Genomic DNA, 22028 nt, shown 5'->3' with positions numbered 1-22028 from the left:
ATGTATATAATACGTATATATATATATATGTATTTAACATTACAACTCACCCGAAGATGAAGATTCCTTCTCCTTTTGGGCTTGCTTCTCCTCTTTGCGCTTGCGTCCACGTTTCGATGAAGTGCTGGGATACTCCACCTCTTCGTCATGCTGCACAAAGTCGCTGTCCTCCTCGCTCTCATTCTTTTTGCGCTTCTTCTTTTTGCGGCCCTTCTCCTCTCCTTTTCTGGTCTTGCGTTTCTTGCCCTTCTTCTTCTTGCGGTTATCCTCCGGATCGTAGTCATCATCTTCGTCATTCTGCACAGCAAAAATACGGCATTAGTTAACTTTTCAATAGAAAAAAGTAAATAATAATGATAATGATCTCACATTGGGCTTCAGTGGGGCATCGGAATCGTTGGAAAGCTCCGCTACCTGAGCATTATCCTCAACTGCTTCTTCCTCTTCTATAAATTACAAGTAAAATATGTTATCGATTAGAGATTGCGTTTGTAAACCTATCGCATGAGTGCGAGCACTCACGCACGTTTTACCGTGGTACATGTTCAAGCGAAAAACTGTTCAAATTAAAATCTTCAAAAACATAAATCAAATACAGAGTAGATCAGAAGCGCAGAAATAGATAGGAAGATCCGCAACTAATTGCAATCTACATAAAGACATAAAAACAAATAAAGGTGATTTTTTTCGATTCAATATTTTATTTGACTCTATTTTTCTTTGCTTTTTTTGTTAAGTTTTTTTTTCTGTTTTCTTTTTTTTGTTGTTTTGTTTGTCGCCTTAAGAATTACTAGTATATAACAATATCTCATTTTTTTTAAGATTTTTAATTCTGCTGGTTTTGTCAGCGATTTTGCTCTTAAACTTACAATAATAATAATTTTAATAATAATAATAATAATTTTCTCATGTCTCTTGATCTGGTTTACTCCTTTTCTCCTTGCGGCTCTTATACAATCTTTATTTTTTGTTTGTTTTTATCAATAAGTATTTTTTTGTTTTGTTTTTTGAAATTGCAGTAGATTAGTTTATATATGTGTTTGCGTGTGTGTGTGTGTATGTGAATTTCTGCTCTGTGTGTGGTGTGTGGGCGTGGCATTTATGCATATAAAACTAGTAAGTTTCCTCCAATCTTCTCATCCTTTCACTTATCAAATGTCATTGTTGTATATAGGTATATATAGTTTTTTGTTTTGTTTGTTTTTTATTTGTTTGTATATAAATTGTATATATGATTTTCATTTTTGTTATTTTGTAATTGCTACAAATCGATTTTAAACGCATGATTTTTGCAACTTGATCTCATTGTTTCATTTGATTTTCCCTTTTCGTTTCGTTTGTTTTGTTGTCTCCTTTATTTATTCATCCTTTTCCTACTTCTTAAATATGGTATATAAAAAATATTGCAACGAAATAGCTAACAAAAAAATTTGTCGGTTGTTTCCTTTCATTTCTTTTGCTTTACTTACAATTTTTGTGTGTTTGCATCTTCCGATTAAATTTGTTTTGTTTCTTAAATGTTCTTTGTGTTTCGTTTTGTTTTTGGACACGCTAGAGTGTTTCAGCAAATTATTTTTAATAATTTCTCAAGCAAAATATTTGACTTGATATTTTGTTTCCCTATACATAAATATTTTAAGGAAGCGTCTGTAAAGTGCTTTTTAAGTTGTTTACTAAAACTAGAAACAGCTTCTTTGTATCATTTTTTTTTTATTTCTTCCATTTTTACTTTGTGGCCACATAGCTCTGAATACAACCGCACAATCATGTCTATAACTCATTTGCTTAGTCAATTTTGTATTAACTTTTCTTTGTTTTTTTCTTCATTTTTTTGAGCAAAAATTTGTCTAAAGGCAAACGAAAAAATAAATAATTGTTTAAATAGCTTTGAAACGTTTCGAGTTAGCAAAAGAAAAAAAATACAAATTAGCGCCATAAAAATGTACGCAAAACAAAAATGACATATTTCGTGAATTTCTTCTGGTTTTTTTTTTTTTGGAAACACAAAAATATGTATTATATAACAAAAAATTAACTAGTTATACAGAAGAAAAAAACATTAAAAATTAAATGAATATTTTCTACACAAGCTGCTACAATTAAGAAAAATTAACAAGCCGTTTAAAAGTTCAGTCTATTGTTAAAGAGGCACGCCCGCATGCAACACCACAAGAAAAATATATATAAATGTGTGTGTGAGTGTCTAAGTGTGTGTGTCATAATATGTATTGCCAGTTGCACAGGTGCCATCCAAAAACAAACTGTTCTTGTCACACTGTGCAAGCATTAATCATGTTATTGTTGTTTCTGCTGTTCCTGGTATATCAGAGGGCATGAGTTTATGGATAGTAGGAAATTATATGCTCAAATACATATCGAGTTATGCATCAAAGAAAGAACAATAATAATAATGAAGCCATTGTGTGTGTATATGTGTGTGTTTATAACAAATGGTTATTTGTAAACATAAAAAGGAAAACAGTTTAAAAAATAAAAAGGTTTCTAGTGTTTTAAAATGAAGAAATATACGCTCTCTCTCTATATATATATATAAAAGTATATATTTAAAAAGTTGCTTGAAATAATATTTAAATTATTATTACACACAAAACGTTAAAAAGAAAAAACAAATATAAAACGGGTTACATTTTTTCAATATTATTTATCAAAAAATGGATTTATTCTTCATAAAATATATGCGTTTTTCCTTTGCTTTTTACGCCCTTTTTTTGCAAATAGTTGTTTTTTCTTTTCGTTTGTTTTGTGTTTAATTGTTAACATAACTTTAACATTTTTTTGTTGGTTTTGTTTTTTTTTTTACTTTCTTCTTAGTACATTTTTCTTTTGTTGTTGGAGTTGCTTTTTACTACATTAGGTGTATTTATAAATATATATATATACATATACATACACATATATAGTATATATGTATATGTACTATATATATTTATATATAATATATTTATTTATAATAGTTTCTTTTTTTGCCTTTTTACATTGTTTGCAACTGCAATTACAGCCGCTGGTGTTTTTGTTGTTGTTTTGTATCGTTTTATCAAGAAGTAGCTTTGTGTTGTTGCCGATGGTTATTATTGTGGTTGGATTATTCATTTAATCAGTAGCGTTCGTCATCGTCAGAATTGGAGTTGGAATCATCGCAATCATCATCATCATCATCATTGGAATCTGAGCTACCAGAACTATCATCTGAATCGCTCTCGTGGTTGCCATTGTTGTTGTTGTTGTTGTTGATGTAATGTTGTTGCTGTATCGTTTCCACTGCATGATGTTGCTGTTGCCGATGCTGCTGCTGCTGCTGCTGCTGCTGCTGTTGATGAAATTGTTGATGTTGCTGTTGCTGTTGCATGTTGCTGCTTTCCGCTAATCGCGCAGTAGCTGCTGCGGCCGCTGCTTGCACTTCAGATGCAGTTGTTGCTGCTGCTGCTGCCTCTGGCATTGCTGACGTTGCTGCCGATGCGCTCATCAAAGTCTTGTCATAATCCATTACCAGCTGCTTGATGTGCGCCAATTTCGCGTGCAAGTAGTCAAATCTGAGCTTATCCTTGTGGATGTTGCGATCGCTATTGATGCGCTCGTATTCGCTGACAATCTGACGCTTGATTTGATCGTAATCACCACCACCACGTCGTCGTGCGCCTTCTAAGCGCTTGGATAGATCCTGGAAGCGATTGCGCACATCCTCCACGCTGGTCAACAGTTTGCGGTATTCATCATAGTCGCTCTCAAATTCAGTCTTGTAGCGTCTGCGCACCTCCAGCGTGCGTATGGGCGCATATTGGCTGAAGTCGTAACGGGGCGCGGCATTCGCATCAGCGTCTGCTGTTGCCGCTGCGTACGCATGCGCAGCCGCTGCTAGTTGCTGTGTGGGCGATGGATGTTTCGCAGTGGTTCCATGATTGTTACCACCACCTGCTCCCGATTCGCGATTATTTTGATAAGGCTGATGCTGCTGCTGCTGCTGATGATGTTGCTGCTGCTGCTGCTGTTGTTGCTGCTGCTGCTGTTGTTGCTGGTGATGATGGTGTTGCTGCTGCTGTTGCGGCTGCACAGGCGCTGGCAACTGTTGTTGTTGCTGCTGCGCATAAATGTTGCTACTACTACTACTATTGCTGCTCCGTTGACGTTGCCCGTTGCTGTTACTGTTACTCGTACGCTTTTTGCTGTTGGACGCTGCATGCGTGTTGTTGTTATATGAATTGTACTCATCGTGCGCATTGTTGTTGCTGCTGCTATTGAAGCTGCTGCGTTGCTGTTGCTGCTGCTGTTGCTGTTGCTGTTGGTGTTGCTGTGTTCCTGTTGTCGGCACCGATTGACGCACAAAACTAGCAGTCAATTTGGGCGGCGTCGTTGACGATTTTCGACTGTGCGAAGCCTGTTGCGTTGTCGACGACTGACGACTGTTGCGCTCCTGTTGCGTCTCATAGCCACTCGAGCTGCTCGAGTTGCTGCCCGTTGAGTTGCGCTTGTCAGTGCTGCTGCTGCCACTGTTGCTTTGCTTAGTTGAACTGCCGCTACCGCGTCGACTGTTGCTGTTGCTACTACTGCTTCGTTGCTGTTGCTGCTGTTGTTGCTGTTGCTGTTGCTGTTCAACAACAGCTGCTGCTGTCATGCCTCTAAACTCGTCCAGCACACTGTATGTTAAGTCGCTGCTGCTGTGATCATCCAGCTGTGGCTGCTGTCTCTGCGGTGGCGTATACGCAGCAGTGCGATTGCGATACGATGAACCAGAGTTGCCAGAGGGGCAGCCAGCGGAGGATGAGGACGATGTAAATTGTGGTCCTGTCTCCCTGGTGTAGTGACTGATGCGCTGCTTTTTCGGATGCACTGTACTAAACATTTCATCATACTCAATGCTGCTCCGCTTTAAGCTATTGCCACCGATGATGCCACTTGGTCCACCGCTGTGGTTAGCCAATTGCTGTCCCACATTTGTGGGCATACTCAGCAAGGGCGGCGGGCTGCCTGTATGGGTGGACGTTGGACTTTGGCCGGAGGTCGAACTGCCTGCATCGGAGCTCATTGGGGGCGTCAGATTCTGTGGCTTGCGACGCTTCAATTGCTGCAGTTCCTGTTCGCTAAAGAACGACCAGTTCTCATCGACATCGTTCCACATCTGTCGCCGCAAGTTGTAGGTATTGTGAGACATGGTGCTTATATCCGTGAGTATATTGCCAATTAAATTGCGCTCCCGATCCTTAATACCCTCGTGCTTAAGTCGCGCATAAAGCTCCGGCTTCTTAAACGGTTTCAATGCCAGCAAATGTATTAATCGCTCACGTATACTACGTCGCGATACATCGGACATTTTGTTGCCGCTGCCGCCACTGCCACCATTGCCGCTCGCACCACCCGATTTGGCGTTGCCACTACGCGAGTTGCTGCCGCTGCCGTTGAGCATTTTATTGCGTCCATTGCTACTGTTGCTGCTAAAAGACCCAGCTGCTGCTGTCCCCGCAACTGTTGCTGTTGTTGTGCTATTGTTGTCTCTGGGCGAGCTACCGCTGAGCGCATAACCCTGGGAGATACCATTGGCGAATGTGTTGGCCAGGGCTGTGCTGCGACTGCCATTGACTGTGCCGCTGGCACCCAAAATATTGGGATTGGGCGAGCGTGAGGCGATTGATGTGGCTGCTGATGCTGCTGCTACGGCTGTCGCTGCTGTTGCAACTGATGATGACGTCAGACCATTAAATGGCGATGAAACTAACTTACGACTATTGTTACTGTTAAAACTATTGCTGCTACTGCTGTTGCTGTTGTTGTTGTTGTTCCCACTGTGATGTGACGATGCCGAGGCCGGCTTCTTCACCTTACGCCCAATATCCGATTGATTTGGCTTGATCTCCCGAATACATTTGCTCTTCTCCGTCTCCTCAACTCGAGCCATTTTGGAGCGCGTTGTATCGTAGACATCATCGTTGGCATGAATGCGCATGCGTCGCGCCAATGCACCAAGGACATCGAGCTCCTGCCGCTGCTGCTGTATGCACTCCAATGTGCCCTCCAGATCGTCAATGGTAAAGCCAAATTTGCGTCCTGCTTCCATCCCGCTCCCGCTGCCGTTATTAACAGAATTGCTATCGCTGCTGGGCAGCGGAAAGTGGATGAAGCCAGTGTTGCCATTGCATTGAATTTTGGCACATTGGCCGGGCGCCAATCGTTTGGCATTCTCATTTCTTTGATATTCCTCGATGGCACGGAAGGCAGAGTCGGTAAGCTTGAGGTATATATACTCCTTTGTATCATCGGTATAACGGTGGCTTTGTGACATACCATAATTGCCGGACGAGAACGAGACATTGGGCAGGCATTTTGTCGATGCAATCGAATTGCTCATAACGTGTCCGCCCCCCACACAAATTTTCTTCTTGATGATGGATGTGGATCACAATGTTAAGGCTAATTTTGTCTAATTTCTTTAACTACGCTCGTACTTTTGTTAGTTAAGTTGGCTGCTTTGTCGTTGTGACGTTGCGTGGCGAATGGCAAAAATTTGATTTTTTTTTGGCTGGCGCGCCAGTGTTGCACAACAATAAATTATTTTTAAAGGGAAGAAGCTTATGGAAGTAACTTTAACTGGAAGTTGTTGTGTTTGTAATTGTTGTTGAATGCACTTTAATTAGAGATGTTTCAGAATAATGTTGAATGCGTCTCTCCTGCTGCTGGCACCACTCCTGCTCTCAAATGTGACGTAGAACAAGCCTTGGGCCCGATGGCAATTAATTGCTGTTTTAGTTTCTGTACAATTTAATAATGTTTTGTTGTTTAGTATGTTGTAATCGTAAGTAAAATTTACGTTGTTGCTAAGACGTGAACCGAGGTAAATGCAAGCTTTACACACAAAAAAAACCACCACACACTCACACATTAATACAAGTACAACTAACTACATGTACATGTATGCGTATGCACCTAAGCTCGCTCTCTTGAGATTTGTGAGCTGTGCTGCAAACTGGCTGTTGCTGTTGATGCCGTTGTCGTTGCGTTTCTTTTCTTTTAATTTTGGATTTGAAATGCAGGCACGAACACAAATACATTCACAACTCTTAATAATTTTGTTGTTGCTTGAGAATTTCACTTCCGTATACATAGGTCTCATTTCTTACTCGCTCTTTCTCTCTTCTCTCTCTCTCTCTGCCTCTTCACTTTTGTCAAGTCTGGTTCATATTTGCACTCCACGTTGTTGCTGCTCTCTTTGTGTGCTACTTGCAAATAACACAATTTCTTTTGTTAAATAATATGGTGTGTATTTTAATTGGGTTAAGGTAGGCATGTATGCTTTGCTCTTGTTGTTGCTATTGTTGCTGCTGCTGATTTGACATGTTGGTGTGCGAAGCGTTCGAATGGCTGTTGTAACTTTTGCTCGCTTGAGTTGAAAGTATGACTCCTGTGCCAGGTGCTCAGCTTGTCAATGTGTGAGTCGAGTGTGTGTGAGTCGCTCAAAAGTCAGGCGGCGGCAGCCACAAGCAAAATCAAAGACAGCAGAGCGAGCAATCAATGCTGTTCGCATACATACGTACACGCACACACATATACACCAATATGGACACACGTCGCTTGACTGCTTTTGGTTGTGTGTACGCGCTCGCTGGTTTGTTGGCTTTGCTCTCTTGCTCTCGTCGATCACAACGTGTTGAAGCGGGACAACTGCTGATTTGATTGGCACTCACTGTTGTTGTTGTTGCTGCTGCTTGATCTTTTTTCTTTTCGCTTTTTTATTTTTTTGCTAAAAATCATCTGTGTTTGTACGTTGATTTTTATATATATTTTTTCTGCTGCTTATTATATTTTTTGTCCACTTCTATATTAGTTGCATATACATATGTGTGAATATCTCTTTCTTCGCACACACACACTGGCACTATCTGTGTCGAAAATTGTAGGCACAGAGTTCACTCGAAATAATGTTAAATATTTAATGCCTTTTTACCACTTATTTTGTTGTTGGCGTTGTTGTTGTTGTTTTTCATTTACTCTTGTGTGCGTGAGTATACACTTGTATATACATATATGCATGTATTTTGGGTTTTTACGCCAACACTTTTACTCAAGACATTTTTACTGAGGAATTTGCTTCGTTACTTTTTCCAACCCATTTGCTGGCACACTGGAATTCAATAATTTATTGTATTATTCACGCATTGTGTTTTTTGTGTTGTTTGCAATTATGTGTATTATAAAATTGCAGTTTATTTCCTTTTTCACATTAATTTTGCTCGTGTCTGTGTGTTCAAGGTATCTTAATCAACGTACAAAAGGTATCTGCTAAATGAAATCGAAACGAGTTGCTTTCAAGTGGTTGCCGTTGCCGTTGCTGTTTTGCTGCTGCTGCTGTGCACTCGTTTATTATTACACCGCTCACCACCGCCCCGTGGACAATGCTAAGACAGCGACGTCGACGAGTGTGACGCGACGGAGTAGATCAACAGCAGTAGTCGTTGTCGTGTCTCTCACACACATGCACGCATACATGCACTTCTGTGTACGCGCTCACTTTGGCGCTCTTTCGTTTTACTCTCGCACGCTTGCTTGCTCGCTCACGCTGTTCAGTCTTGAAAATCAGCGACCAAACAACATCTCGATGTTTCGTTTGAAATACGTACGTGCCTTGTATCACTTGCTGCTGCTGCTGCTGCTGCTGCTGCTGCTGCTACTACTACTACTACTGCTATTGCTGACAATCATTCGTTGTTGTTGTTGTTGTTGTTGGTGTAATATAGTTATTATGGAAGTGAAGCGCAGAGCAAAACTGAAAACAAGTTTGCAATTTAATGTGCGCACTTGGCACTCTGCCGCTGGCCGTTGGCCAGTCCGTTATTCGCATTGGCTTGCGCTCTGCGCTCTTTGCTCTTTGTCTCTCTCTTTTAATCTAACTCTTAGAGAGCGCAATGCGTAGTCTATGTTTTTGTTGAAAAGCATTCGCTTATCTTTTCTCATATGTATATATATATATATATAATATATATATAAATTTTTTTTTCTTTATAAAAATACTTGTGTTTGTGTGGGTATGTCTATCTTAAAAAGCTTGCGGCTCGTTGCACGTCTGAGCAAAAACTTAAAAACTTTGGCTTACTTGGTTCTTGTTGTTGGTTGTTACGGTTGAATATATACGTGTGTGTATTTATCTCACCCACTGTTGGAAAAGCTACAGGCGTAGGGGCACGCGTCACAACAATATGAAAACAAAATATTTAAACAAATTGTAATAAACCACAAGACGCAAGTATTCATGTACTTACAATATAGGTATGTTTGTATGTATGTATTTACATTTAATAGTCAACAGTGCTTTGTAGATTTCAGTGGCTTTTTATCGTGTTGATGTGTTGAAACAGCTGTTCTTAACAGCCACCTGCGCGCAGTAGTTGTGTGTGCTGTCGCCGTTGCTTATGCTTCCACCACGTCACATACAGTGTAGTTGTTGATGTTTTTGTTCTTGTTAAACTGTTACTTCTCGGCTACTGCGAGCGCAGAAAACCTTTCACTGCCGCCCCGCTCACAACCAAAAACACAACAGCCAGCTAGGCACAATCAGCTGTGCTCTCGCTGTTCAGCCGAACAGTGTTGTAAACTGTGCGTATATATCGCTTTGATGAGCAATCGATAGCATGTGTGGGTTGTTCTTGTTTCTTTGATAGCTTTTCAATTGGACGATGATTTTATTGTTGTTAATATTGATGCTACGGCGCGATGGTTGTTCTATAAAAATAGTGACCAGTTTAAGTGATAATCACTTTTATATTATACAAGTATTATTACATACTTAGTTGTTGCCTGTTGGCGCTGCAGCTTGATAAATATTTGATGAGTAGATTTTATAGTTGTTGCTGGTTGGTTGTTTAGTTGTGCTTTTCTCAATTTCTGATTTGTTGCTTTTATTTAAAACTATGCATTTGCTTTAGGTTTCACTCTACATTTTAATAGAAAATAAATTATGTTAACAATTCTCACTGTTCTCTTTTTTAATACATAGATGGATTTTCGCTTCCTTCCGTTAGAAATAGTTATCGATTTATAATTGTTAGCGTTTGTTCACTAGTATTAGTGTACGTTACGCGCACGCGATCATACGTTTTCGTTACGCGTACCACAGCTGTTTTATGTTTACGTTGCACACCATTACGTGACAAGAAATTCTCTTAAGCGGCTCCTCTCTCTCTTTACGCACAGAGCGAGCAGAAGAGCACCCGATTGTCATTTTTTCTGCGTGTTGTTAATTTTGTTCACTTTTGACATTTTTGCATACGAAAATTTTCCGCTTTCAGGTAGATTTACCGTAGGCAGAGATCTTAGCCGATGCGCTTGTGTATGATTGAATGTACATGTGTAGACATGTATGTCTGTGTATATGTCGGTGTTTGTTAGTCGTGGTAGTAATTTAGTCGTGTGCTCGTTTGTTCGCGTCTCGTTGTGCCTGATTTTTGCTTGTAGTTGGCCCGTGTGGTGGGCTTATCTCTTATTTGTTTTTGTGCTAGGAATTTCAGCTATACCACACTTTATATATATATATAAATAAATTAATATATGTGCATGGAGATGTATGTTACACCGTACAAATATTCACTGTGAATAATAATGAGAGCATACACCTGATACTCTCTTTGAGGACCTTTTACATTCAGTCAGGAAGCGAATCTGGCAGGCAGGTTCACCGCAGCTGTCAAAGTGTCAGCAAAACAAAGTCATATAATTCAGGTAAACTATGTTTGTCTCTGTTTCGCTTATATTCGTCTTGTCGATCATTGGATAATACGTGTGTATGTCAATGTTTGTGTGTGTTAGTCGAGTTGAACAGGATGAATTTAATGCCCAGCCAGCCAATTCACAAAATTTTTTCAAAACCCATAAAAGCAGAACGGGCACACTCACTAATAAAAGTTTTCAGCCAAGGCAACAATTTGAAGTTCATTTATACAAACAAAATTAATAATGTTGCCCCTGGTTTGACTGCGACTGTGTGTGTGTATGTGTGTGTTCCTCAGTTCCAATAACAACAAATTTGCAGTCAACGTTAAACAAATTAGCCGAATAAAAAACCCACAAAACTTAAAATGAAGAAACAACAACAATAATACAATTTCGAGTTTGAAGCGGGCGACGACGTTGCGACGGCCATTTGTTAAAACGTTGTTCGGAGGAGGAACGCCGCTTAAATAGCATTGAGAGCCCTGCCTGGCGAGCGAAAGGCCAATGCACTGCGCGTGACGACAACGACACGAGACAGCCAACAGAGGAGACGCAATGTGCCTGTGCCTAAGTCTGGGTGTGTGAGTGCCTTTGTGTTTGTGTGTTGAGGACGACTTCACGCAGCCAACAGCTGGCCGCAGGCTTCGTAAGCAGAACAGGAGCAACAACCACCAAAAAGAATTATATGTAGTATATGGGGGAAACCTATGAAAAACGTGAGAACGTGTGCAACGGAATGCTCGAGAAAAAGGGCGGTAGGAAAAATCTCACACGTTTCACTAAATAAAAAAAACTAGAATACATTTGTACGTCAATGCTAGTGCACACGCTCTCACAAACGCGCACATATACATAGACACGACGCACCCGAGCAGCTGACAGCTGTGCAGACAGTTTTTGCTTTGTGTTGCGCTGGTTTATGGCAACAACAAAAACAACGAACCATTGATAACAATGTCAAATGCGAAAAAGGGAGAGAAAATAACACTAGCAATAGTCGGCGCTATCTATGTACCGGCGGCGTTGCCACCTTCGCCAAGCTGATCGAAATTCAGTTAAATCGATAAATAGACAAACTCAACAAATCGCATTTGAACAAATTTACTAAACGCATGCAACTCTGAAAGGCATGCACTCACTCACTCACTCACTCACACACACACACACACACACACATGCAAATGTATATACGCACAAACATATGCAAATATAAGGGGTACTCAAATACGTGCAAGCCATATAAAACTTACACATTATAAATGTTGCACAGCAACAAAGACTGTGACCAACTGCGAACAGATGTTCAAAAATCGAGTAGTGCGACAAAAAATAAAATGGTTTTACACGATAAAAAGAGGGCGCTGTGCAGTGCAAGTCTCTCGCGCTTCACATAAGTACATAGTTGTCCAAACATGTGTGTGTATGTACATATGTTTGGGTGTAAAATGAATAATCAATTGTCGCAACAATGATAAGTAGCAGCCGACGCAACGCGACGCGACGCTTCACTCTCTCTCTCACTCACTGTCTCTATATCTCTGCATCGGTAATTGGCCACACGGGAATCCCAAATTGTCAACATGAGCACTTCGTATACGGTGCATTTTCGATAGCAACAACAAATCCGACAGTAGGCAACATACCAGACACACACACTCACAAATACATTTATCAATCCATATGTCTATATATGTATGTATGTATGTTATGGCAATATTTTGAATTTCGTTTATTCAACGCTTGCTATTTTTAGCCTAGAAATAGCAACAACAGCATTGTAATGAAAATGTGACTCACTGAGCAAGCATCACACAATTATGTGAAAATACGTATTTCGTTCTTTTCATATTGAGAAAGCCGTTAAACGGTTCCTGGTGATGAGTGTCGCAAAATTATCGATAAGTCTCATTCCTTATGTACATAGATATGGCAACTAAAACATTTCAAAATTCGGCCAGTCGTGATCGTTTGTTAGTTACTCTATAATCAACTGCTTTGTGCTGATTCTTTATCTTTTTCAAATTATTGGTTATTTATGGAATATGCTTTTACATCTTTTGTAAAAAGAGCTGAAAGAAAAAAACTGTCAAGTATCGCATACTTACTAATCTCTCGCTAACCTCGACTTTATGGATTGTACAGAGTACAAGCTTTCGTAATACAGTTGTGTGACATTTTATAATTATTGGTCAATTCATTATTAGTAACTACTGATGAATCATAAATCTAAATAGGAGGCACAGCTCTATAAATGTGATTCCCATAAAGGGGTTACGAAGTTTGCTTTATTTATGTATGTATGTATTATAATAGCAAATATCAACATCGAAAGGCTTTAAATTATTATTCTTCGTTATTGGTCTGCGGTAAGTCCCCTTTAAGAGTAAGGTGTATTTCTTGAGATTTTTCAATTTTTAACCAATATGGTTTAAGTCTGCGAAATTCAACAATATTCATTTACTTAAACAATAAGCATTTGCTTAAGAATGCTTCAGAAAGAACAGCAAATCTCAAGGCCAAAGTAATTAAAACAGCTTACTTTTATCGCATAATCCCTATTAGAGAACTGACTTCGTGGCGGTCTTTTTGATAGGGTGAGAGGGAAACGAAAATATAAGCACAAAGCAAACGCGTACAATGAACTGTGGCCCAAACGGACTCACAATTTGCCCCCGCTAGCCAACGAAATATGGCAGATCTTACTGGGCAACAAAATAAAATAAAACACCAAAAACAAAACAAATGCCTCGTTCTCGAACTCGTCGAACAAACGTTCAATGACCGATTTAAGCAACAAAGCGATGGTCATTGCATAATGTTTTTTTTTGCTTCTTTTTTCTTTTTACAAAAGTACAACGGAAATGCGTTTTTCCTGCTTTCTCTCTGATAGCCACTGATAAAAAAAAACTAAATTTATATTTCTATAAATGTGATAAAGATAATGATAATCATAATCAAATTGAAAAACATTGACCGTGAATGGGCATAAAATTTAGTTTTAATTTATTTTGATTAGATAAGAAATGCGTACATGAGAGGTCTTCAAATGGGCATTCTTATCTATTGATTTAAAAAAAAGTACCGAGAACTTAAGAGCAGCCGTGCTTGCCACTTAAAAGAGAGCAAGAGCGCAAAAAGAGAACAAGGCATAGAGAGCACAACCCAGCTCCAAATAAATATATTTATTTATTTTTTTTATTGTCGTAAGGTGCTTGTTTTTATTGTAATTAAAAACGACTAAAAATCTATTTTTGATTTATGAAAACCTGTTTTTAAAGTAATATAAATTATTTTAGCTAATGTCTTTCTGAAAAGCCAGTTAAACAAATATTTAATATTTCAGTTTTTATGTTTAACATATTCCGAATATTCTGTTTTTCTTTTACAATTTTGTAGTCTGCAAGTTGATCTATAAATACCCTTACTTCTGTCTATAAATAGATCTATATATGAATGAGAATATTTATATGATTAGCAGTTACCTAAATTAACAGTAATCCGATATGGTAGCGCTAAATTGAGAGATTCATATTCAAAACAATACTTAAACAGTTTGCCTAAGAGTGTACGAAATAAATTGAATGCCCAAAATGTTTTTCAAATGATAATAAATGTATTTGCTATATTTGCGTCAATGCAGACTAATTACGTTGACAACTGGTTCGAAGCTTATGGACTTGTTTGTTTCCCAATTAAGTGGTTTTTTTCTTGAAAGCTAAAAGTTAAATAAAGTTAATATAAGAACAGCGAACTACTATTATTTTTGAATGTGTTGTTGTTTCGTAATGCTGGCCAATCGATCGGCCCCTCGAGATCTTCTGCCACTTACACACATACATAGGCACAGCTAGGTAGATGTGAATGCTAATCAGCAACAACACCCAAATATAAAAATAAAATTAAAATAAAACCCGATTCATAAAAAAATAGCTAGAAGGCTTAAATCGTAACCAAGCCAAAGCTACTGACAGAGAGAAGTGAACGAGTGAGCGAGAAGCCAATCTCGTGTCTGTTAAGTGGAGTGAGCGGCAAAGCGAGTCAAAGCAAAGCTCAGAGCTTTGCAAGCTCTCAAAAAACTTGTCTTCCCAGATTCAGTTGGATTATTTCTTCTTATTAGAGCATGAGCGAGAGGCACAACGAGAGGCAAGACAGAGACAGAGATGACAACGTTGGCAATTTGGAACTGGACTAAAAACGGACACCAAACAGACAGAAAAAAAAATAAAAATCAGAAATAAAACAACATACAGCCGTTAACTGAACTGAGCCGCAGAGACTGGTATTCCCCCAGCCAGCCAGCTTGTTGTCAATTTCTTGTCTCTATACTTATGTATACATATATTTAATATGTATATACGTACATAAGTACATACATACATGTATGTATATTTCCATTTTGTATTCGGCATTATATTATAGCTATATCTTTTAAAATGACTGAAGGTCAGCCAAATTGAGCGTACAATCAACTTTTTTATAATTCATTAAACATTTTTTGTTGTTTGTTACTGTCCCAAATAAGAATGCATTTTGCATATATACATATACATTTTTAATTATATATGTTAAAAGTTTTCAAATCGCTATTTAGTTTTCCGACGTATCAAAAACTATCATACAGAAAACCTACTTTTGTTGAAAGCTCTATTTATATTTTATCTTCCGCAGAATTTTAAATATGGTTTTAAGGAATGTCTTCATTTTGAAAGAGCTCTATATTGTGTGTCATTTGTTATGGCCGTATATCGCATGTATTTAAACTTCAAAAGTAGAACGTCAACACTAACGTCAAAGCCCTCACCTTCCTCTTATTTGTCTTTTATGTTTTTTTATTCTGTCTCGCAAAATGGCAGAAAATAAAATTAAAATAAGCACACAGTTGAGCGATCTAGAAAACAAGGTTTTTGAATCAGAACCCAATTAGTTATTGTTATTAAGAATTGTTAACCAAGCTACTAAGGTTATTTTGACTATAAACGAAAACTGAAATGGGGTTTCACAGGGAAAAATGTGGACAACTAAGAACTTTGAATTAAAAAAAAAACAATCGAAATTACATCAGCAAACATTTTGAAACCGTTTGAAAATTAAAAACAAAAAAAGTCAACTCAAAATGCGCTTATCTCGACTGAACCACCAGGCTTTACACAAAAAAAAAAAAGAAATTAAACAAAGCAATTCAACCCAACCCACAATGTACAACAACAGTGCACAACCAATAAGAAACCTCGGTATGCAAGTGGGGAAAAGATACGAAAATTATATAAACATTATAGGCAGCCGTAAGTATGACTAAACCAACCGCGAAACAGCAACAGTAACAACAACAGTCATATGTAACAAGTCGGGTGGCTCTACAAAAACGAGGGCCGAGCACCACGAAAAATACCAACAAAAACAAAAACTTCGTTGACGACAGTGCAGCTCTTGTAACTAGTTGTTGTTTTTGGCTGTTCATTTTAATGCTGGTCTTATTTTCTGTTGTTTTTTTTTTTGTGGGCTAGATTAAACTGTGCCAAAGTTAACGAAGGATTACAATAATCAAAACATAGACTCTATATTTCATTCGCATTCACACAAACAAAAACAAACATACATACATACATCCAGCCATTAATTTTGACGCGCGACAATTATGCAGTTGGTTGGCAACGCACAGCAGTCGTACTGACAGTTTGCAACACTGTCTTAATGAACTAATAGCACACACACCACACACATCGCATTGAATATTGAACTCGATAAAATTTATCGCAAAATTTAAACGTGTGCCTGTTAAATGTACATATATATGAGCAGATAATAACGAACAATAAATTGGCGTTTGACACACCCATAACGGTAAAATTGATACTTTTCACATAAAAAAGTAGGCTGTCTTAGTCCACAACTATTGTCTGTTATATAGAACACGATAGCAATTAAAAAACTATTGAACCAATTAAGCAAAGTTCTATTTAAAAACAAAATCAACAACAAACCATGTTTTCCAGCGACAATACAAAGCTCCCCGTAACAAAATTGCGGCCATGTGTGTGTCTGTGAGGGAGAGCAACGCTTTTAATATACGTAGATACGTTTGTGTATGTTGCTATGTAGGTGGTGAGAGCGTGCAAAACCACAATGGCGACCAAAATAGTCAAACAGACAGGCCCACGGGAACGAAGCATCAGCATATATATATATATATATATATATATATATATATATATATATATATATATATATATATATATATATATATATATATATATATATATATATATATATATATATATATATATTTATATATATATAAGTAGTATATTTTACATACATAATACTATGTACATATACATTTATTTAATCAATTTGAAGTTTTTGGAATATTCGTATTATTATCGTACTCTCAATGCGTAAATATTCCCATATGCAAATATTAATGACCTTCACTTTCACCTTTTGTTGTTGTTGTTATAGAGGGCTGAGGCAAAAACAAGGTACACTGAGAGAATTATTTCATTCCTTGGCCCAATTAATGTGTAAATAAGAATGTAATTAATACATGAATTAAAGTAGATCTAGAAATTACAATACATATTTAAGATGTCTGAATATTCGAATATCGATTGAAATTTAAATACGCCCTCTTTACAAATAAGTAATAATCGTATACAATTACAAAATATCAATTGTTATTTAGTCACACTGTGCACTGGAGCGAGTTGAGGGCGCCTGTATGTGCACCACATATGAATGTACATATGTACATAAATATTTGTGACAAATCAACTGAAACAACAAAAATAAAAAGCACCACTGTAGTTACATATACTTACATACATACACACACACAAATGTATGTTTGCTTGTGTGCACACGTATAACGAGAAGCGATACGGCCTTCTCCTTCTCCGCTCGTGATCGAGCAACAACACAATTACAGTAAATAGGTGAAAAAGACAACAGCGCGCAGTTGCACAAATATAAAAAAAACCAACCACAAAGCACAGACACAGCACACAGCACACACAACATACATACATATACAAGGTATTACGGTAATCAATGTCAAACGCTGCCGATTTCATTCGCATGCACAACAAGCAACAACAATATCCGTCTGTCTGTCTCGTTGTGTTTTTGTGTACTTGTACAACACAAAAGCAATTTAAGAGCAATAGCAACTGACACAAAACACACCACATATACATACACATGTCTATAAAGATTCGCGTTAAATACAACAAAAAATCAAATGAGAAATATCCCCTACGAAACAGCATCGTTGAGAGAGCCGTTCTCTGAACTAGGTACGGACGTGTGGACATAATATTTGACGGAAATTCCAGCAAAATAAAGTGATTTGGAAAAAACAATTTACCTCCAGTAATATTTTTTTATTCAGCAGCATAACCTAGCGAGTTGTCCGTCGATTTAACATGTTTTTCTTTTACATTGTAGATCGTTTAGCTCAAGTAAACTTTTTAAATGCCAACTTTAAGCACTCAAATACTTGGGCAGAAAATAATACCACTTGTTGTTGGCTGCTTCTTGTTTTGGCATAATTAAATGCAATATGTGCGAGCGTGACAGCATCACAATGCATGAGTATCAACGCTGCTTCTTGCTCTCTGGCATGCTCAAAAGGCAAGATCCGATACACACTCGTGTACACATATACGCACACACTCACACTCACACAGACACAATACTTTCACTTCTTATATTGAATTTAATTTTGGTTGGGGCGCCACGCTGATGTTTTTGTTGTAGTTTATATATTTTTTCAACAGATTTATGCAAGTTTTCTTTGCTTGTATATGTATATACACATGCACATGTACAAGCTTGTGTGTGTATAAATGCGTGTGCCTAGTTGTTGAGGCCCTCAGCAACAGCGAGCGAAAATACAAATTATAGAAAATCAGTGTCTCCGCACACAAATGACCAAAGGTAGGTAAGAAAAATGAAAAAGCTGCGTGTGTGTGCAATGTGATCGAGATATGCATTTTAAATAGGGATATCAATATAAAAAGAATATCGAAATGCCTTCAATTTGACTTATTTTAAGAGATCTTATAATATTCAAAAACAAAAATCAAACCTAAATGACCTTTGTCTCTTTGACCTTAAACGTGATCTCTTGTTTTTTTATTCCGAATCAATAAATATATCAGAAGGTGAAAAAAGTATACAATAAAAGAAACGGAAATTTTGTATAACATTTTTCTGTTAATTCAGCAACATTTAGCGAAAAGTGCACTGAGTGCTTATCTACGCAAGCACAAAGTACACAACTAACAACTACATGCGTCAAAGTACTTGGCACCTGGCATATGGAGTTGCATTTGCACTCACATTTTGTTGTGTGCCGAGAGAGCTCTCTGTTCTCTTTTCCTTACATCTAATTATGTGTATCAGTGTATATTCTAAGCAATATCAGAAAACAACTGGACGCGACTGCAGTCACTGGGAGACACCACACAATCTTCTTTTTTCTCTCTCTCTCTCTTCTATTGTGGTAAATGACGCGTGGACGTTTTGTCTCGGGTGTCACTCACTCTCCCGTTTGCTCTTAAGCTTTTCAGCAATTTATGAAATGTCAAATCAATATGTAGGTGTTTACATATCAGTTAGATGTTACAAAATCTATGAAAGCATTTATATTTAAAAAAAAGAATGAATAGTGTGAAACACTTTCTTTTTATTAACAACCAACAGTTCAGCAGTGAAACAGAAGAAATTATAACAATGAATGAAAATAACCAAAATGTATATAAATTAATGTTGTTAAAAGACCTGTCTAAATAAAAAAAAAAAAAAGTTTTTTTTTTGCTATATTTGGCGTGAATTGGGCCTTGCACGATATACAATCCCCTCATACCATACCACAGAGAGATGCGCGCAGACAGCTGTTGGAATGCCGAGTTGTGAAATAAGCGAGACGACACAATGAGAGAAAAGAGAGCAAGCATATAAATTGACGTCACGGCGAATGCAGTGTGTTATTGTTATTAGATGTAATGCTACATCAGTTTTAACAATTTGCATACACCGACTATCGATAGGCGTGTCAGTTAATCGATAGAACCTTGAACAAAAACAACAACGAGATGTGCGCGCACATCACATGTTAAAATTAGCTATGAAAAATTGCTGCCCACGTACAATTTCTAGGATAACTTGACACATACGTACTCGCCGCTAAATGCAACAGCGTTGGATGGCAATTTTCTTAAATCCGTTTACAGGGTTTAATGATTATTTCGTATACAACAAATAAGAATATCAAACGTCAGAGGTTGAAGGAAAAGAATATTCTGAATTCACATTGTTCCTTGCTTATGTTTGTCCGAACCGGCATTATTTTGTTGTTGTTGTTGTCAACATTCCAACGAATTTTGTTCTCTTTTCTACCACCCTCTGTTGCTTACTTTGTGAGTTGGGTATTTGTTATTTTAAAGTTGAAGCACTTTTGCAATTGTTATACATGCACAAAAGTTGATATTGCTGACGATTTATGCATGTGTTTGTTATTGGAAGTATAATTATTTATAAATTAATTGAAATCGCGTAAATAACGACGACGGTGGTGGTGGCGACATCGACAGCGGCTGATTTTCGTCGGCGACAAGACGACGACGTTGAGAGAGCGTTTGGTTGACGTTTTTGGTGGTTGAGCACGAGCGTGAGCGAGACAGGGCGACGACGAGGACGAGTGCTGCTGGAGCGCGCGCGTGCATAACACTCGCATATATACAATCACACATGCATATATACCTTTCGTACATACATAAATATGTACATACGTAAGCTTCCTCAGTGCGAGGGAGCTGCTGCTCTTGCCGTACAATCGAGTCAACTCTCGCACGCAAACAGACGTAAATATATGTATGTATATGCATGTATGTATATATGTATACACTTAAATAAAATATAATACACGGGTACGTTAATGATATTGAACGGCGACTGCAAATGTAAATGGTGGCAACTGTCTGTGTCACATTTAAACGGACAGATTAAACGTCGATCCACCCGAGACGTACACAAAAGTGGAGAAATCAATCAACAAAGTAAAACACGGCATAACGGGAAGAAGCGGAAACCAGAATTTGAATTTATTATTTTCCATATTGAACACATTTAAATTCGTTAATTTTTTTTTTGCGTATGCATATGCTTGTGTATATGTATGTATTATTATTTCTCTTTTTTTCTTACACAATATTTTTTGTATAAATTGTAATAGTTTTCACACACTTTTTATTTTACACTTAATTGAGCTCTTGTTGCTGGCTTAATAATGCACGTATTCCCCTTAAGTTAATTTTCTATAATTTACAAATGTAATTTTAACAAAAAATTTTCTTAGTCAAAGTCAGAAATCACGTCATGGCTGCCACGTCCAAGCAACAATGAATCGTAAAATTTCCAAAGCAGCCCACTTCACGCGGCGTTATCGTCGGTTGCGGTTGCGAGTGCGTTTGTGAGCTGAGAGAGTGAACGAGTGTTGCCGACATCGCGCAAGTGCAGTGTGTACACACGGATTTTTCATATAAATATTCTCCCTTCATATAAAATTACACGGGAAAGAGCAAGATAACCATATTGTACTTCATGTAAAAATTACCAATTTGCAAATAAATGCAAACACTTGTTCCCATATAGCTGGTATTTTTTAGCGTCACATTAAATCGCATGAGCGGTTGTTTTTCAACCAGGATTATTTTTATGAGAATTACAATTAAACTCAAAAATTTTAACTATTCTAATTAGCATTACTTGATTCTTGTCAGTCTTATAGTGACTGACAGGTATCGATTCAGACAAGATGATAAAAGGTATATAAATTTTCAATTTACCTAAGCAAATTTAATTTTGAATTGTCTACGCAACAATTACTTATTTTTTATTTTAAAAACTTTTTAAATAATAAAATAAATTAAGAAAAGAAATATCCATATGTCACAATAAATACCCCTCTACTGATGGTTTATAATTGATTCATTAAATCTTATTAAAATGTATATTTTTACATTTTCTTATGCATATTGCAATTATTCGTATATTGTATATTTTTTGACACTTTTGTTTCTATTGTGCGCCCTTAATATGGAACTGAAAGAACGAGCAAAACAAGAGCGTAAAACATATGTTTTGTGCTCGCCAACACTTTTTGTGTGGGAGCGAGATGGCAATATTTCGACACGGAGCTGCATTTGCGAAAGGCCGCACAAAAAAATGCAATAATAAATATGCCTAGAATGACGGAGACGTAAAAATGGGAAATATCGCGCGTCATATGTAAAATTTCATTAAAATATGTAACAATA

The 22028-nt window shown here is 37.5% G+C and overlaps 2 protein-coding genes across 4 annotated transcripts in view; both read right to left on the bottom strand.

The window, feature by feature from the left end:
- Nucleotides 1-22028, bottom strand: part of LOC111604425 (chromodomain-helicase-DNA-binding protein Mi-2 homolog) — a 28340-nt gene that overhangs the window by 5927 nt on the left and 385 nt on the right. Inside the window, exons 1-3 of one of the 2 annotated variants that reach the window (XM_023322483.2) lie at nucleotides 12236-12334; nucleotides 370-446; nucleotides 51-297 (exon numbers count right to left, since the gene is read on the bottom strand). In XM_023322483.2, coding sequence (XP_023178251.2) covers nucleotides 51-297; nucleotides 370-446; nucleotides 12236-12314 — 403 coding nt within the window. In that variant the 5' untranslated portion in view covers nucleotides 12315-12334. Of the gene's footprint in view, nucleotides 1-50; nucleotides 298-369; nucleotides 447-12235; nucleotides 12335-22028 lie in introns of those variants that run through there. The other variant, XM_023322484.2, reaches the window with a different exon arrangement.
- On the bottom strand, nucleotides 3111-21243 carry LOC111604426 (RNA polymerase II elongation factor Ell). Of its 2 annotated transcripts, none has more exons than XM_023322486.2 (5): nucleotides 20917-21243; nucleotides 9788-9934; nucleotides 9264-9723; nucleotides 9098-9169; nucleotides 3111-6759 (listed from the first exon to the last, which is right to left on the bottom strand). In XM_023322486.2, exon 5 carries the CDS (start codon nucleotides 6356-6358, stop codon nucleotides 3116-3118), a length of 3243 nt encoding a protein of 1080 aa, XP_023178254.2. In that variant the 5' UTR covers nucleotides 6359-6759; nucleotides 9098-9169; nucleotides 9264-9723; nucleotides 9788-9934; nucleotides 20917-21243; the 3' UTR covers nucleotides 3111-3115. The 2 variants fall into 2 exon arrangements, with proteins under 2 accessions (XP_023178254.2, XP_023178255.2); XM_023322487.2 differs by having other exon boundaries at nucleotides 20956-21243.

The sequence above is a fragment of the Drosophila hydei genome, unplaced genomic scaffold (genome assembly GCF_003285905.1).
Source record: "Drosophila hydei strain 15085-1641.00,03,60 unplaced genomic scaffold, DhydRS2 tig00000001-arrow-pilon, whole genome shotgun sequence".
Classification (NCBI taxonomy): Eukaryota; Metazoa; Arthropoda; class Insecta; order Diptera; family Drosophilidae; genus Drosophila; species Drosophila hydei.
Note: the sequence above shows the minus strand (reverse complement) of the source record. Positions and strands in the feature narration are given on the sequence as shown.